Here is a 19,236-nt window from a genome sequence, read left to right as displayed (position 1 = left end):
CATTCATACTTTTAATGACTATATTTTTATTGTAATTTAAATATAGATTTCAGTAGAATTTATTGTGTAGGTATAAGCTATAGAGATAACGGTCTCTTAAGAAAAAAAATAGCTCAGCATTTATATGTTAACCAGACTTACATTCTGTAATATTTAGATTTGGAATATGTAAAGCATCTTATACTTCATCTTAAAGCAAAGTGGATAAATTGCCTATACGTTTAAAATAGGTAAAAGCTGTTTATCACTATTCCTGAATTAAGTCTGAAGGGAAAGCTACATATTCGCAAAAGAATTCTTTGAGATCGATCGATCATCTAGCTTAATCTTACTTTCTAATTAAAAAAAAAATTATAGTAGAGAAACCTAGGGTCTAAACTGGTTAAATGGCCTCTACAAGGCCATGCAGTATGTAAGGTCCCCTGACATCCTGGTTTAGTGTACTTTTGATTCCAGTTTTTTTTTTTTCCCCATTACGTTCAGTCCTACTAGCTATGTGACATTTTGAGGTGTTATACCTCAGTAATATTGGCAGTTTTATGTTATTACTGGACAAAGACAATATTCTTACCCTGTTCGGACAGCGATCTAAATGCTTATAACCCGGCTGGGTGTGGTGGTTCACGCCTATAATCCCAGCACTTTGGGAGACTGAGCAGGCAGATCACTTGAGGTCAGGAGTTCAAGACCAGCCTGGCCAACATGGTGAAACTCCGTTTCTACTGAAAATAAAAAAATTAGCCGAGCATGGTGGTGCGTGCTTGTAATCCCAGCCACTCAGGCATCTGACGCAAGAGAATCGCTTGAACCATGGAGGCGGAGGTTGCAATTAGCCAAGATCCTGCCACTGCACTCCAGTCTGGACAACAGAGTGAGACTCCGTCTCAAATTAAATAAATAAATAAATGCTTATAATCTGATCTAAATGCTTATAATAATTTATGTTATAGCATTATGTCCCAGAATTGGCCATTGATTGAAACTCTGAAGCATTGGAAGGTAGTTAACAAGAAGCTGTAGGGTTATAACCTTTATTAATGGGCAGACAATATGAATTATATAAATTAACAAACCATTTTACCTTTTTGCTGTATTTAGAAGTTTGAACTTATATACTTTTTACTAAAACATCACTTGCCCTGTCTTTAAAGTCATGCCATTTTAGAATCCTAGAATTACTTACTGATTTTACTCGTAGAATTTTAAACATTCTTGAGCACATCACAATATCCAACTTTTACCAGTCTCCATGTAGATTGTAGTACCACTCTGTTTCTTTGTGCAGCAAGTAATGAAAGTTTTATGTGTTTGTGTGGGTGTGTTTTTTCTTTAATCTCTTTTAGGATGGAGCTGTAGTTACACCCTCCAGACCTTTAGGTGACACCCTAACAGTCAGTGAGGCAGAAACAGATCCTGGAGATGGACTGGGCAGGACTGACTGTAGCAGTGGAGATGCTTCTCGGCCCGGTAGTGACAATGCAGATGTAAGCATTAAGTGTTCCAAATCTTTTTCTTCTGTATTCTTCTTTACAGCCCCTTTCTAGATTTGATGTTGAGTTATGTGAATTAGAGGTGTCTTAGCACTTTTTACCATCCCCATTTTTAATGTACCAATTTGATAAACAGAAATTCTGGATACTGTTAGCTTTTAATTCCAGAGTTCACTTTTTCCCTTGAACACCCATTGCCAACTGTTTCTTTTACAGGGATGGAATTTCCCAGCAGGCATCTTGTTCGTGGGTAGAGAAGTTAATAATGCCAGTGCATTCTTACTGAACCGAGAGACCAACTGTTGATATCTTTAAGAGCATGTTAATATTCCATTTGTGGTCACAGTGACTCAGTCTTGAATCATGGGGCACTTTGCCATTACCAAGAGGAAAAACCTTAGTCCTTTTAGATAGGCTTCAGTTAATAGCCCAGGTTTAGTAACAGCACTTTCTTGATTAACCCAGAAACTACCAGATGAACATGAGTATCTGTTAAGAAGAAGATGATAAAACATTTTAAGCTGAATATGATGTAGCACCATAGATATATGAATACTTAAAAGCTAAAATCAGTGTTGCTTACTCAGCAATACTTTGTAAATTATATGCAATGATAGGAATAATGACTTCAGTGTCATTAAAGATCACCCTCTTTAAAAGTGATGAGGGAAGTAGTCTGAATGAGTGTTTCTGTAATTGTGGGTCATGAAATCAATTTAGTGGATTGTATTTATTTTAAAAAAGAATAGGAAATACAGTGCTTTGCGTATAGAAGAGGTGTCATTTCTTGGGACTTTTGTTACATATACACACATATGTACTATCTAACAATGTGAAGTTTCTCTCTTATTGAAGGTTGTGGGGCTTTTTGTTTTGCTTTGTTGTTTTTTGAAAAAGAAGCCATGGTCTAAGCTATCATTCAGGCTGCCTCTTGAGGCTTAGGCCTAATGACCCAGTTCCTCATGCAAAAAACAAACTGAGGATTTGTGGGTTTTTTGTTTTTTTTTTTGAAAGATAGTGATAGGAGTCTTGTGATGGGGTTAGCTAAAGGTTTTAATGGAAAATTTCAAGTTGGGCTCAAGGAAAAAATGGTAATAGTTAATATTTGTTGGGTATACACCCCATACACTGTGATAAGTGTTTTATGTTCCTTGGTTAATTCTCAAAATGACCTTATGAAAGTAGTACTGTTGTTACTGTAACTTTACAAAAGACAAAACTGAGGCCAAAGAGAGTTAACTGACTTTCCAAACTTATTCAGGCAATAGGTGATCTACTTCCACCTAGCTCCAAAATACCAGTAATCTAAATATAAACAAAACCACTGAGGTATGAAAATGCATAAAGTTTTGAGAGAGCAGTGAAAATTTTAGGGCAACCTGGCATATTAGGGTTATAGATGAAATGGCTAGAGATTATCTTAGAAGCCAAATCATGAGTCCAGATTATAAAGAGCTTCAACTTGTTCTATCAGTACATACTGCTCTTGGGAATACTTCTCACACTCTTTTGTTTTAGTGCTGTGTCTCCTCTTTGTTTTCATGGCTTGTTCCTACCATGAGATGGGGAAGTTCCTTGAGGGACTGTCTTGTCTGACTTTATGTTTCCAAAGTGTAGCAAATTGTAGGCATTAGGAGCAAGTAATACGAATGAGAAATTTGAATTTTATCTTATATTTAGAGGAATGTTACAATAAAATCTATGACTTATAAATATAACTTCATGGCTGGGCGTGGTGGCTCACACCTGTAATCTCAGCATTTTGGGATGCTGAGGTGGGCGGATCATGAGGTCAGGAGATCGAGACCATCCTAGCCAACATGGTGAAACCCTCTCTCTACTAAAAATACAAAAACTAGCTGGGTGTGGTAGTGGGCGCCTGTAGTCCCAGCTACTCGGGAGACTGAGGCAGGAGAATTGCTTGAACCTGGAAGGTGGAAGTTGCAGTGAGCCAAGTTCGTGGCACTGCACTCCAGCCTGGTGACAGAGTGAGACTCTGTCTAAAAAAAAAAAAGAAATAGAACCTTATAAAAGAGTGAATTGTTGGCCAGGTGCTGTGACTCATGCCTGCAGTCCTACCACTTTGGGAGGCCAAGGTGGGTGAATCATGAGGTCAGGAGTTCGAGAGCAGTCTGGCCAGCATGGTGAAACCCTGTGTCTACTAAAAAATACAAAAAAGAAAATTTAGCTGAGGCCGGGCGCAGTGGCTCACGGATGTAATCCCAGCACTTTGGGAGGCTGAGGCGGGTAGATCACGAGGTCAAGAGATCAAGACCATCCTGGCCAACATGATAAAACCCTGTCTCTACTAAAAATACAAAAACTAGCTGGGCATGGTGGTACATGCCTGTAGTCCCAGCTTCTTGGGAGGCTGAGGCAGGAGGTTGCAGTGAGCCGAGATAGTGCCACTGCACTCCAGCCGGACGACACAGCAAGACTCCGTCTCAAAAAAAAAAAAAAAAAAAATTAGCTGAGGGTGTTGGCACGTGCCTGTAATCCCAGCTACTTGGGAGGCTGATGCAGGAGAATTGCTTCAATCTGGGAGGCAGAGGTTACAGTGAGCTGAGATCGTGCCATTTCACTCCAGCCTCGGTGACAGAGCAAGAGTCTGTCTCGGGGAAAAAAAGAAAAGAGTGAATTGTTGAGTATAGAAATAGGAGAAATAGGCATTCCAATCAATTAAGACTGTTTGACATGTAATTGATGCTTAGTATTTGAATAAATGACAAAATTAATGGATAAAGTGTTTGGGCTTTATCTTGCATGCAGAAGAGAGTCACCATCAGAAACATATCTGTGGAAAATCATTTGGAATAAAGAGGGATCTGTAAGAAAAGAAAACTGCGACTTAATTGGAACTTTAACAGATGTGTGCTGAATGGATAATAGTTAACATTTACTGAATACCTACTTTGTGCCAGAGGATGTACCCATTGCTTTACAGATACTTTTTTTTTTTTAACACTTGCAACAATCTTACAAAAGCGGTATCACCATTTTATATATGAGGAAACTGAGGCCAAATAAACAAATGATTATTGAAGAAATCTGAGTGAGAAATGATACAAAGTCCAAGCTAGGCTATCTTTCTGAACACATAACACACTAGTTTAATTTCTACAAGCATCTATTTGAAGCTAAAGATGTGTTGCTTTTAGCTTACGAATTTCCATGTTTATTTCAATTGTATTGTAGTAAGTATGGAGGAACCAGCCTGCTTTTGTTGTTGTTGTTGTTTTTAACAGTACTTTGACTTGCTGTTTTAGATTTTGTCTTTTGAATCAATGCTTTTAACTTTTTTCATTGTCGTCTCATTTTTATGAAATAATTTCCTAGTGGTGTTTGTGATGTCGTTATAAAGAAAATTTCCTGCTTTTGCTTACCTTGGAGAAGGCTTTAAAGAATGCCCTGATACCCAGCTCTCACAAGAGAAGCAACTTGATAACAAATCATGATCTAAAATTCAGAGTATCTCCCATTTTGATTTTCAGTTTGTGAGGGATATTTTGAAAAATTATTCATTTTGGAAAAATTCTAAACATATTTAAAAGTAGAGACTAACATAATCCTCCTCAGTTCCCTGAGAAGCTCGCCTCAGCAGTTTTGTTTGTATTCCCTATTCCTCACATCCTCCAGACATGGGATTAAAGTAAATCCAATGCATTAGTTTATTAACATGTCTAAGAGATAAGATGTTTTAAAAATATAGCTATATTATCCTTATTAAACCCTAAGAATTAATATTTTCTTTTTTTTCCTTTTTTTTTTTTTTGAGATGAAGTTTTGCTCTTGTTGCCCAGCCTGGAGGGCAATGACTCGATCTCAGCTTGCTGCAACCTCTGCCTCCTGGGTTCAAGTGATTCTCTTGCCTCAGCCTCCTGAGTAGCTGAGATTACAGGCACCCACCACCACGCCTGGCTAATTTTTATATACTTAGTAGAGATGCAGTTTCACCATGTTGACCAGGCTGGTCTTGAACTCCTGACTTCAGGAGTTCAAGTCAGGATCCACCCATGTCGGCCTCCCAAAGTGCTGGGATTACAGGTGTGAGCCACCATGCTGGGCCAATATTTTCTAAATACACAATTGTGTTTTACAGTTTTTTCTTTTTACAGTGTATGTGATTCAGTATCCAGTCAAGACCTTCATATTGCCATTGCTTGAAAAGTCATTTTAAGTCTCTATAATTTATAATAGTTTCCTTCTTTTTTTTTCTTTGGCGATTTTTGTTGTTGTTGTTGCTGTTGTTAAAGAAATTGGGTCACATGTTCAGTAAAACAATTCATTTTCTAATTGTATTTTTGCGGTGGTGTATGACATGTTCCTTTATCTAGATTTTTCTGAAAATTCCTAGTTAAATATACAGTCTTGATCAGATTAAGGTTTGAGGGTTGTTATTTGGAATAATTCATGGATGGTATTGTGTACATCTCATTATATCACATCAGGATGTGAATGGTTGTCTTACTGTGGTTGTAAGTTTATTTAAGGTGTTTAGGTGATGTCAACATGATTTTCTTCATTATAACATTCCCTACCAAGCTTTTTTTTTTTTTTTTTTTTTTTTGAGACAGTCTCGCTCTGTAACCAGGCACCAGGCTGGAGTGCAGTGGTGCAGTCTCGGCTCACTGCAACCTCCGCCTCCCAGGTTCAAGCAGTTCTTCTGCCTCAGCCTCCTGAGTAGCTGGGACTACAGGTGTGTGCCACCACGCCCAGCTAATTTTTGTATTTTTAGCAGAGACGGGGTTTCACCATGTTGGCCAGGATGGTCTCGATCTCTTGATTTCGTGATCCACCTGCCTTGGCCTCCCAGAGTGCTGGGATTACAGGCATGAGCCACCGCACCTGGCCTCAAGCTTTTATGAAATGTTTTCACATGCCATTCATGATCAAAATGCCTCGATCCATTGTTTAATTCACAGTTTCAAAAGGATAATTTTGTCATTATTCTGTATTACATAGAGTTATATTATGAGAAATGATTTCCCTTACTAGCTAGTAGGTTGCCCTAAAATATACCTTATGCAGAAAATGTAGGATGAATACTTCCCTTGATTCTTTTCAGAAGAGTCTTTTCAGGAGAGATGACACTCTTACAAACTCCAAAGGTGACAAGTGAGAGGGATCTATGTGTGTAATATTTTGAACTCATAGATTTCAGTATGAGTTACTCTTTTTGTTGTTGGTGGGAGCCTCCTCAAATTTTCTCCTGTGTTCTTTTGACATGCCCCTCCAATATCTGATAGCGTCCTTGCTTTTTGTGACAGGATTATTCTGATCTTATCTTTTATATCTTTTTTCCAAGACCCGAAGTCATTCATTTCTCCAAGGTCGGTCATACATTTGAAACTGCTGTTTTCTCTTGGTAACAGAAATATCTTGTGATATCACCAAGATATCTTGGTATATGCATAGGTAAAATGTATCTTCCCTGTTGGCATTCATTAGGTCCCTGGTTCCTCGTTTTCAGTTGCTCTAAAGAATGGCTCCCATTGCTTTGGGGTGTTCCTCATCTCCACAAAGTGAGTTTTCTGTGTGCCATATAGTTTATATTTTATATGGTCTGTTCTCAGTCCCCTAAACAATATAGTATAACAACTATTTATATAACATTTACACTGTATTAGGTATTATAAGTAATCTAGAGATGGTTTAAAGTATATAAAGGATATGCATATGTTATATGCAAATGCCATACCATTATCAGGGACTTGAGCATCCAATCTTCCAGAAATACTGAAGAACAACTGTATTAAGTTATCCCAAACATACCATATAAATGTATTAAAATCCACGTTTCATCTGAAGACAGAATAGTAGAAGCTTAACTGTACTCATAAGAAGGGCAAAATGCTTTTCTTAGATAGAAAGGATAGCTTGAGAAGGTAAGGGTTAAGGAAGATGAAGAGAGTTTGATTTTGACATAATGAGTTTGAGGTATACAAAATATTTAGTTATTTGGTGGAAAAGTAACCTCCAGGTCTGGAGATTAGGTAAAATGATTTTGTTAGTTCTGTATTGTTTATCAACATAAAACTGAAAAGGTGAGAGAATAAGTGACTTGCCAAAGTAAGGAAAAAGTAGCAGAAACAGCTGTTCTGTGAAAGATATTTAGTAGTTGTAAATACAAATATGAAAATCAGAACAGTATTTTTCATACTTTTTTCCTCGTCCCCTTTTGGTGTGCGTATTGAAATAAACTGAAGATCTTGTTTTTCCATTAGAGTCCCAAGAGTGGCCCGAAAGAGAGGATTTATCTAGAGGAAAACCCAGAGAAAAGTGAAACAATTCAGGACACTGTGAGTATGAAATTCATGCAATGGTAGTGCTCTCTTTAACTGTCCTTATAATGAAAGTATGTATAAACACATCTGATGTTTGCATATTTTATTTTTTATTTTTGAGACAGAGTTTCACTCTGTCATCCAGGCTGGAGTGCAGTGGCATGATCTCAGCTCACTGCAACCTCTGCTTCCCGGGTTCAAGTGATTCTTCTGCCTCAGCCTCCTGAGTACTTGGGATTACAGGCGTACGCCACCACGGCTGGCTAATTTTTGCATTTTTAGTAGAGATGGGGTTTCACCATCTTGGCCAGGCTGGTCTTGAACTCCTGACCTCGTGATCCACTTGCCTCGGCCTCCCAAAGTGCTCGGATTACAGGTGTGAGCCACACAGCACCTGGCCTTTTATTTTTTATTTTTTGGAGAAAAAAAATTTAAATGTATTAAGCTTAATAAAGATTTGAATAAGTCAAGAGATATTCCATAGTTAGTAAATATTATTAGGTTCCTTAGTATTTACCTTGGTGGTAACATAAAATGTACTAGCTTAACTATTTTTTAAATGTGCAGTGGCATTAAGTATATTCACATTGTTGTGCGACCATCACTGCCAACCATCTCCAGAACTTTTGCATTTTCTCCAACTGAAACTCAGTACCTAATAAACACTAAGTCTACATTTTCCCCTTGTCCCTAGCCCTTGGCAGCCACCACTCTACTTTCTGTGAATTTGACTACTTTAGATATTCATGTAAAAAGAATGATACAGTGTCTATCCTTTCATGACTGGCTATCTCACTTAGCAAATGACTTCAGGTTTCATCCATGTTGTAGCATGTGTCAGAATTTCTTTCCTTTTTGAGACCAAATAATATTCCATAGCATGTATATAAACCACATTTTGTTTATCTGTTCATTTGTCAATGGGTACTTAGATTGCTTACACCTTTTGGCTATTGTGAATATGCTGCCTTGCTTTCAGTTTTTTTAGGTATTTATCTAGAAGTAGAATTGCTGGATCTTACATATTCTTAATTGCAGGCTTTTAAGCATTTTGGTTTTGTTTTCTAATTAGATTTGTTTACAGTTTTGTAGTAAAAGATACAACAGCATTTTGTCATGTTTTTATTATCAGCAACTTAGGGACTGTTGAAAAATCAGAGACATCAAATCAGTTATAATATCAAAATTATTTGACTACTGCTCTAAACTAATGTATGTTGTTTCACCTAATTTCTTTTTTCTTTCTTTTTTTTAGAGATGGGGTTTCATCATGTTGGCCAGGCTGTTCTCAAACTCCTGACCTCAGGTGATTCACACGCCTCAGCCTCCCAAACTAGCTGGGCGTGAGTCACAGTGCCCAGCCAGTTTCACCTGATTTCTTTTTATTGGAATTATTAAAGCCTTGAGGTTAAAGAAAATAATAAGAGTTGTTAAAAAGCAGAATTATATTTAGGAGACTCAATGTGTAGTGCTGCAACACAAGGAAGAAAAACTACAGATACATATTATTCACTCACTTTAAAACTTATGGATCTGTTTATACAGCTTCAACTATAACTGCTATGCAAATGTCTCTGAAACCAAGATAGGCCCACCCTTCTTTGCTAAACTCCATGCAGATCTTACATATTAAACTGCTGTCAGATTTAAGCCAAACTCATTCTTTTCCTATTTCTTCCAAAATGTTTATTTCCCTAATCCTATTTAGTCTTTGATTTTAGTATTTATGGTCTTCAGACATCCTGTATGTATGCATGTATACATGTATTTGTGTAAATGTATATGTATGAATGAGACAGAGTCTTACTCTGTCACCCAAGCTGTCGTACAGAGGTTAAATGTAACCTCCAACTCTTGGGCTCAAACAATCCTCCCACTTCACTTTAGTCTCCCAGGTAGCTAAGACTATAGGCACATGCCACCATGCCTGGCTATTTTGTTTTATTTTTTTTAGAGATGGGTCTTGTTTTGCCCAGGCTGGTTTCAAACTCAGGCCTCAAGCGATCCTCCCTCCTTGACCTCCCAAAGTGCGGAGATTACAGGCCTGAGCTACTGTGCCCAGCCCCAAGGCTTATTACTTTATCTGTGAATGCCTCTATACTGTCGTTGTCATGCTGAAAACAACTGTGTGAGTTGACAAATGGAGGAACTATTGCATGACGAACTATCTGCCAATCTACAATTTATTTTTACAAAATTGTTATCTTTGTTTGTATAGCAGTGTTTATGAAATTACTTGATGATTTTAGAGCATTGTATCAGTAATTTTTCAGCCAAGAGTGATTTTGCCTCTGTGGACATTTGACAGATGTCTGGAAACATTTTTGATTGTCTAGGACTGGGAGGCTACAACCGGAATTTGGTGGGTGCGTAGGGTCAGGGATGCTGCTAAACATCTTAGAATGCTCAGGCTAGCCCTTACAGCAAAGAACTCTCTGGTCCAAAATGTCAGCAGTGCCACAGTTGAGAAACCCTGCATTATACATTTATAAAAATAAATCGAAAAGGAAACAATGTTGCTCCATGATAGCTTTCAATTATGTATCATTAATGGATTAGTACTTCTCAGGTATATTAACCTCTCTGCTAACTTTGTCTTATCATTTCTGCTGTTATTTTTCCTTTGTCCTATTGTCTTCATTCACTTTTTCTTTAATTTTTTAATTGTAACCATTTATGTAAAACAACTTTATTTCTTTCTGTAAGAAGTTCTAGGTATATATGAATCAATAAATGAAGTTACAGAAGTGTACAGAAAGTGTTAGAGTCAGATAATCAGGCGTATAGTGAGCAAAGGATATTTACTCTTCCAAGGGAAATGGTTTTTCCCCTGAAAAAACAATCGTGATCATTTTCTCTGTCAGAGTGGTTCATGGCCTTGAAAATTTGTAAACCCCTACTTTGAAAAACTAAAGTACTTCAAAGGAAATAAACAAAAAGAAACCTCACCATTTAAGTGAACCATGTGTTTTTAATGGGTTGGCTTTCTTCTTTTTCTAAATTTGACCACCAGATAATTTTTGTTTCTTTTCTCTGAATGTTATCAGGATACTCAATCACTCGTCGGAAGTCCCTCAACCCGTATAGCACCTCATATTATTGGAGCAGAAGATGATGATTTTGGTACTGAACATGAACAGGTGATGACTTTTTTTCTTTCTAAAAAACAAATTATTACTTTTCTGCAATGTCTGATTTGTTGCAAAAATGAACACTTTCTGGAGATGAAGGTAACATTCATAAGGATTTGAAGCTAAATCTTAAGAACCAATAGCCCCTTGGGTTAATTGGTTATTTTAGCTTTGGTCAACAGAAATGACCTTGCTTTTAAAGCCAGTGAGAGTTAGGTTATTAATTTATATTTAAGTACTTCATTTTGTTGGGGTTAGTGTATTTCTTAAAATGGTATTTTAAAAAAAGTTTCAAATCCCAGTTCATTGGTGGGATAAAGGAATATGATTAGCTGGATTCTTGTCCTTATATCCTATGATCTTGCTAAATTTGCATATTATTTCTAGGTGCTTTAAAAAATAAGTCTTTTGGAGTTTTCTACATAGATAAATATGTTATCTACAATTTTTATTTCTTTATTTTCAATCTGTTTATCTTTTATTTCTTACTCTTGCCTTTATTGCACTGGCTAGGACTTTCAGTATGAGGTTGAATCAGAGTGATAAGACATGCTTGCCTTATTCCTGATCTTAGGGAAAAAACACTCAGTCTTTCATCATTAAGTATGATGTTAGCTGTGAGTATTTTTTAGAAGGTTAAGTGTTGTTAGGTTAAGGCATACTCCTAGTTTGCTGAGAGTTTTAATCATGACTGGATGTTGAATTTTGTTGAATGAGATTATTATGTGGTTTTTCTGATTGTCTATTAATATGGCAAGTTACACTGATTGATACTAGAATGTTAAACTAGTCTTGCATTCCTGGAATGGACCCCAGTTGGTCATGATGTGTTTTCCCTCTTATATATTATCAGTTTCAATTTGCCATTATTTTGCTGAGGATTTTTTACATCTCTGTTCATGAGGGATATTGGTGTGAGGGATATTTTCTTTTCGTCATAACTTTGTCTGGTTTGATAGTTGGGGGGTAATGCTGGTCTTTAGAATGATTTGGAATATGAAAATTCTGATGCTAGTTTACAGTATTGTTTTCTGTGTTTAGTGTATGTAGAGATTATACAAATATTCTGGGATTTGTCTTACTTAAACTCATACAACTTCATTTCCCACCGTTTCTTCAATTAGCCCAGAAGAAAAGGAAAAACAGCTATTTTATGATTGGGCACAAAGCTTCCCACTACATTTCTAGAAATGTTGTTAGACTGGTTTTTTTACATACGATTTGTATACATCTGAGCTCCTTGATAATCATTTCCTCAACTTCCATTCTCCCTAAGTGGTCTTTCTTCTAACCTATCCCCAAGAGATGGTTAATGTTCGGAGAAAGAGATTCCATAGCTTCTGTTGTTAATAAATTTTAGTGAAATTTTTTAAATCTTGAATTTTTCATAGGGAGATCAAAGTGAAATGTGGATAGCTATGTTCAATTGAGCCTACTTTGCATTTTACATTTGTATGTTGGAGTTACTGATTCGTAATCATTTCTTCCTCTAGATCAATGGACAGTGCAGCTGTTTCCAGAGCATTGAATTACTAAAATCTCGTCCGGCTCATTTGGCTGTTTTCTTACACCATGTAGTTTCACAATTTGACCCTGCCACCTTGGTAATATATTTTACAGTCTAGCAGATTCAGAGTTCTTCTGTTGGTATCATATGCCATAGAAGTTTTCGTTTCTATGCGATGAGTGGGCAGATTTCTTTCAGTTTTCCATGTAAAGACAGATATGAAAGATAATTAAAACGTTATTTATAAAGACTTGGTTATATAGTAATAACTACATTGTTTATGGTGACCTACCTGTTCCAAACATTCCTACTAAATGATGGCCTAGCAAATTATATTTTTCATGATTCCTCATTTTGTCTTTTCCATTCCTTTCTCCGCTGCAGCTCTGTTATCTCTATTCAGACCTGTATAAACATACCAATTCCAAGGAAACTCGTCGCATCTTCCTTGAGTTTCATCAGTTCTTCCTAGATCGATCAGCAGTAAGTTGCCAAGTTAATGTTGTAATCTTTGCCTTAGTATATGGAATTATTGGCCTCCTGCTGCCAATCTTCCCTTCCATATTTTTGGATTTTATTGTGCTTTCTCACATCTGTATTATATTTCAATTATTGGTTACTCTAAGCTATTTTTTAAAAAATAATTTCTAAATGAGTTTCGGCATATGAATTCTCACAGGTTTTAGGGAATACACACACACACACTGTCTCACAGATATATGTTTGTGTTTTTTTGTATTTGAATGATTAGAGTAAGGAAATAAAAAAGGGAATACATATGATATTACATATATATTAAGACCCCAGGAATAATACTTGCATAACTGAACTCTGGGTGGCCTCTTTGAAGTTTGGAAGCATAAGTTTACTAAAAAGTGGTAGGAAAGATTTCGCTCACACTGAACTAAATGATGATAATGTTTTATTATGTCATTAAAACTGTTTAAATTTTTATAATAGTAAGTTGTATGATTAGTCTTGTTATGGGTAAATAGCACTTAGGCCTTCATGCATCCTGGATAATCATGCTGCAGGTCTCTAGTGCTTTCACACTTGCAGTTCTCTTAGATGACTGCTTCATACTTTTTCTCTCCTAAAACCTCCATCACTTCCTTTCCTAGTCTTTTCTCAGTTGATAACCTTGACCTTGTTTCTCTGAGAAATTTAAAGTATATAGAAGAGAACTTCTACCAGATGAATCAAATGCCTTCATTATACTACACAATGTACTCTACTCTATGGAGGGATTGTCCATCTTTTTTCTTTTTTTTTTCTTTTCTTTTTGAGACAGTCTTGCTCTGTTGCCCAGGCTGCAGTGCAGTGGCACAGTTGTGCCTCACTGTAACCCCTGCCTCCTGGGCTCAAGTGATCCTCTTGCCTCAGCCTCCCAAGTAGCTGTGGGACTACAGGTGCACATCACCATGCCGGGTAAGGTTTTTATTTTGTAGAGATGGGGTTTCACCATGATACCCAGGCTGGTCTTGAACTCCTGGGATCAAGTAATCTGCCTGCCTCATCCTCTCAAAGTGCTGGGATTACAGGCATAAGGCACTGCACCTGGCCTCAATTGTCCATCTTTCATCTAAGGCTAGCTCTGCCCCAGTTTACCCACAGTGTATTACCTTATACCTACTCAAAGACCTTACTCTAACAATTATTTTCCTTTCTCCTTCATCATAGGTTTTTTTATTTTCCATGGATTATCATTCACATTAGCGTGCAAACATTGTTATTTTCCCTTTCTAAAAGTGAACACATTTTGGCTCTCCTTCTCCCTCCAGCTCCTGTCCCATTTGTTTTGTATTCCTTTACAAAATTGTCTGTACACTTTCACATTGCTAAATGCAATGATCTACTCAGTGATTTTCCTAACAAGGCTACTTAAAATCTCACCTCTTGCACTTTCTGTCACTTTTTCTGTTATTTTTGTCCATAGAACTTTTATTTATTTATTTAGTTTGTTTATACTGTCAGCCTTCTGTACCTGCAGCTTCCACATCCACAGATTCAACCAACCGTGGTTGAAAATATTCAAGGAAAAAAACCAAAAACCAATATCACAATAAAAAATGACACAAATTGTTAAAAATGTAGTATAACAATTATTTACATAGTATTTACATTGTATTAAGTATTATAAGTAATCTAGAGATTTAAAGTATACAGCAAGATGTGCATAGGTTATATGCAAATACAATGCCATTTTATATAAGGGACTTGAGAGTTCACTGATTTTAGTATCTATGGGGGTACCTAGGACCAATATCCCATGTGGATATCGAGGGATGACTATATTCCTATTCTCCTACCCTGAATATACGTTTTATTAGGCCAGATATTTTTGTTCTGTTTGTTCACTGTGGTATCCCTAACACTGAACAGTTCCTGGGACATAGCGGGGTTACTCAGGTATGTGTTAAGTGAGTTAGGGTTCTGATCATACTCCCATTGTTTAAAATGTTGTGTTATTTTTATTAAAATAATTTACTTTTCTGAAAAAAATGACAATATATTGAAGTATGTTTGAATTTTGCATTTCTTAAGAGGGCACCAAGTTAAATCAAAACTTTATATTTTGCTACTCATGATCTATATATCAACATTAAAATATAAGAAGAATCCTGATCAATTAATTTGCTAATTATACTTTCATGGTGCAGGTCATATTTATTTCATATAAACACCATCACGTACAAATGAGCTTTTATTACTTTTTTGCACTTAAGCTAGAAATACTTTTAAGAAAGTTGATTTGAGCTACTGCCTGTCAACTTAAAGAGAAAGTTTTAAGATCCATTTCAGCTTTATTCAGATGAATATAAGAGATCTTACAATTTTTAGCAGTGACTTATTTTCAAATTTAAAACTTCAGATCTCATAGGTCTTGTTTAAATTCTGGAATTGCATGACTTAAATAGGTATACAATACAAAATAAGCAGGAAGAGGTTAAGATATTTTCTCTCAATACAAAATAATACGGTTTTCCCCTCCAGTAGTTGGGGGAGCGGGGATGGGAAACAACAACCTGGCAATTATTATGCAAGTATTATGGGAAAAATCCTAGCTAGGAATAAGTAAATTCTAAGACAGTCACCTTAGTTAGTTTAGTAGCAAGAACTATAGATGGTTACTGGAGATTTAAAACTCCGAAAACCCAACGTTGACTTTCAGTATTTTCTCACTGGGAGTGTGACATTGTGAGGATTCTTAAACTTTATGTAGGAGAACAATTGGGAATATGATGGTCTTCAGGGTGAGCATCTCAAATATAAGGGGAAGGAAAAGTCATGACTATATGTGAGTACTTTTTTCTTAATGATAATATACACATAATTTAGGTTTTACCTATCTTCATCTAAATGACCTATAACTGATTATTAACCAATGGTTCTAGGAAGCCAAAGCCAATATATTCATTAGGGTGAGTGTGTCACAGAAGCATTCAGTCATCTAGTGAAACGACTGTAGACATTTCCTTTATAGCATGATCCTTGGGAAAAAGGCTTATTTTCAAGTTTAAGTAATAGAATGTTTTAGAGCTGTGAAACATGAATGAATACATGAGCTTCAATGAGATTATGCTTATAGAATGGGTATCCAAGGTGTATGCCTTTACTTTACACAAGTACTTGTGATGTCTTGAAATATCTTTAGTGTTGTTACACCTTTTGTTTGCATTTCATTTTAGCACCTGAAAGTTTCTGTTCCTGATGAAATATCTGTAGATCTAGGTAAGTTTGGAGCATTAATGTCCTGGAGAATTACATCTTAATAGATATGTAGCTCAGCTCATCTGTAAAGGTTTTATCTGTCACATGGTGACTAGCTGATCACCTGAATCACAACAGAAGAGGCTATAATACGTTTAAGAGTAAATGAGGCCTGGCACAGTAGCTTATGCCTGCAATCTCAGCACTTTGGGAGGCCAAGGTGGGTGGATTATTGAGGTCAGGAGTTTGAGACCAACGTGGCCAACATGGTGAAACCCTGTTGCTTCTGAAAATACAAAAATTAGCTGGCATGATGGTGTATGCCTGTAATCCCAACCACTTGGGAGGCTGAGGCAGGAGAATCATTTGAACTCAAGAGGCAGAGGTTGCAGTGAGCTGAGATTGCACCATTACACTCCAGCCTGAGCGACAGGAGCAAAACTCCATCTCTAAATAAATAAATAAAAGAACAAATGAAATCAAAATTTTGAGATGAAATACATGAACTGCCTTGAAGAATTTCCCTTTGGCATGTTCTGAGTTAAATTTGAACCAAGTAGCGTTGATATGTTGCCATTAATATATGCTAATTGTATGTTGCCCAGAACATACCTTTAGATAACATAATTTCTTTAATTTATGAAGAAAAGAGAAGACCTGAGCTCATTCCTGAGGATCTACATCGCCACTATATCCAAACAATGCAAGAAAGAGTCCATCCAGAAGTTCAAAGGCACTTAGAAGACTTTCGGTAAGCATAGTGGTAGATAGAATTTGATATGATGATTCTAAATTAATTTTTTTAGGTAAGAAAAAGTTACACATTAAATACTTAGCTTAGCACTAGATAAACCATATAGTCCTATTGTTACTAAAACATAATAAACATCTGGAGCCAAAGGGTTAGAGTGGAACTAAAAGTCCAGATTCTCCATACCAGGCACTTTCAGTATCTGAACTCAGTGCCATGTCTATGCTAAGTGTGTTCCTGTAAGATATTATATGTGTTCTTGGAGACATTGCCTCTAGAGTTTTTCTCCCTCTAGTATACTAGACGACATGAACCCATAAGTGGAAATTTTGCCTGTTCCTAGAAACCATAGTTATGGAGATTGTGATGAAATGTCCCAGGGTGAGGTAGTTTTTCTTTAGGCTACCTCAGGAAACTTCTCTGTTCACTTTAGGCAGAAACGTAGTATGGGACTGACATTGGCTGAAAGTGAGCTGACTAAACTTGATGCAGAGCGAGACAAGGACCGGTTAACTTTGGAGAAGGAGCGGACATGTGCAGAACAGATTGTGGCCAAAATTGAAGAAGTATTGTAAGTAATGGAAGTACATGTGGAAACGCCTTCTCTATTGAGATGCTGCTTATGCTTGAAGTACCTTTTGGGCACATTTAGAAAGCTGTCAGCTTGTGTATGTGGAGCCGTTTATTTTGTCATAGTACTTGAGAAACTGGAATTTTGTTTTTCTTTTTTCTGATATTTTAGGTAAATGTCTGTATTCCTTTTTCTGGGTGTTGGTAAATGGGTAACTCTAAAATTTCTAATCAGTGATAAAAAACAGGTTGATTACTTTCATTATTTTCAATGTATGGGCCTTGGACATATTTCTTGCTATGAAACATGTGTAGTAGGTGACATGAGGGTAAAACACATGTGGTTCTTTAGGGGATTAGGGTTATTTTGGTATTCTAGGATGTGGCCCAAATCATTTGGCTCTGTTCTGTCGTTTCAGATGTCTGAGTTAATAACAATTTTTAAGGCCAAGCATGGTGGCTCACACCTGTAATCCCGGCACTCTGGGAGGCTGAGTGGGCAGATTACTTAAGGCCAAGAGTTCAAGACCAGGCTGGCCAACATGGCGAAACCCCATCTCTACTAAAAACCCAAAAATTAGCCAGGCATGGTGGCGCATGCCTGTAATCTCAGCTAGTTCAGGAGGTTGAGGCATGAAAATCACTTGCACCTGGGAGGTGGAGGTTTCAGTGATCATGCCATTGCACTCCAGCCTAGGCAGCAGAGTGAGACTCGCTCTCAAAAAATAAATAAATAATTAAATTAAACTTCTATATTTCATTTTTAAACTTTTTTTTTTTTTTTCCCCCTAGGATGACTGCTCAGGCTGTAGAGGAAGATAAGAGGTAACATAATTGGTTTTTTTTTTTCCCAAGAATTTTAAGAAAAAAATAAGCTATGTTTTTTTCTTTCAGCCCTAAATCACAATTTATTTAACTTACAAATAAAGATTGTGGTCTCCCTCTGGTGGCTTGTGTGTTATTTGACTAATATTCTACTGTTGTCCTGAGTAGAATTCTTTTCTCTGTGCAATGACTAGATAGTTGTTTAGTTTTTGTTTGATTAATTTCAATAATTTCAAGCTTGGGGTTTTGGAAATCATTTGATGTCTTTATTCTACCAACCCTCCCTTCTCAGAAGTCTTAATTTACTTCATCCTTTCTCCTCCAGTTCCACCATGCAGTATGTTATTCTCATGTATATGAAGCATTTGGGAGTAAAAGTGAAAGAGCCTCGAAATTTGGAGCACAAGCGGGGTCGGATTGGATTTCTTCCAAAAATCAAGGTAAGACTAAAATAATGTAATAGCATGTTTAGGCCTTACGGCTTCTTTACATCTGGTTGCAGTGTCTTCCATTGTCTTAGTTTTTACTTAATCAGCAAATTAATGCTAGTTATACCAACATGTATACAATATTATTTCTGTTCTCAAGAAACTCAAAATCTAGTGAGAAATCCAGACATATAAACTAATATTAGACAATGTGAAAAGTGAAATTAGCAGTTTACCAAGAGTGCTATTTCTGATTCTGTTCATGCCTTATACTTTTACTTTGCCGGAACTAATTACCCCTATGTTGTTACATAATTTTCATAAACATCTTTAGTGGCAGTATTCTGTCAGTTTGTAATTATTTGTGTTTTTGTTTAGGGTTTATTAGATTGGAAAGCTGTGTGAATACAAGGACCTTCTTTATTATTGTGTTCTCAACTGTTAGTATGACACTTAGTAAATATTTGTTGAATGGATGAATGAATTCTTAATAGAATAAGTTTCTGGTAAATGTGCTATAAAACTACCCTTTGCTTTTT

The 19,236-nt window shown here is 36.5% G+C and overlaps 1 protein-coding gene across 5 annotated transcripts in view; it reads left to right on the top strand.

The window, feature by feature from the left end:
* ARHGEF12 (Rho guanine nucleotide exchange factor 12) overlaps positions 1-19,236 on the top strand; it is a 152,078-nt gene that overhangs the window by 94,411 nt on the left and 38,431 nt on the right. For 4 of the 5 annotated variants that reach the window (XM_032285180.1, XM_032285177.1, XM_032285181.1 and 1 more), the window contains 10 exons: positions 1,344-1,484; positions 7,715-7,789; positions 10,822-10,914; positions 12,399-12,509; positions 12,797-12,895; positions 16,102-16,144; positions 16,769-16,874; positions 17,308-17,445; positions 18,237-18,269; positions 18,595-18,709. In XM_032285180.1, coding sequence (XP_032141071.1) covers positions 1,344-1,484; positions 7,715-7,789; positions 10,822-10,914; positions 12,399-12,509; positions 12,797-12,895; positions 16,102-16,144; positions 16,769-16,874; positions 17,308-17,445; positions 18,237-18,269; positions 18,595-18,709 — 954 coding nt within the window. The remainder of the gene's footprint in view (positions 1-1,343; positions 1,485-7,714; positions 7,790-10,821; positions 10,915-12,398; positions 12,510-12,796; positions 12,896-16,101; positions 16,145-16,768; positions 16,875-17,307; positions 17,446-18,236; positions 18,270-18,594; positions 18,710-19,236) is intronic. The other variant, XM_032285179.1, reaches the window with a different exon arrangement.

This window comes from Sapajus apella, unplaced genomic scaffold, assembly GCF_009761245.1.
Source record: "Sapajus apella isolate SASKATOON/1434 unplaced genomic scaffold, GSC_monkey_1.0 scaffold16, whole genome shotgun sequence".
NCBI classification, from domain to species: Eukaryota; Metazoa; Chordata; class Mammalia; order Primates; family Cebidae; genus Sapajus; species Sapajus apella.
The sequence above is the reverse complement of the archived record's forward strand: the minus strand, read 5'-3'. Positions and strand labels throughout refer to the sequence as shown.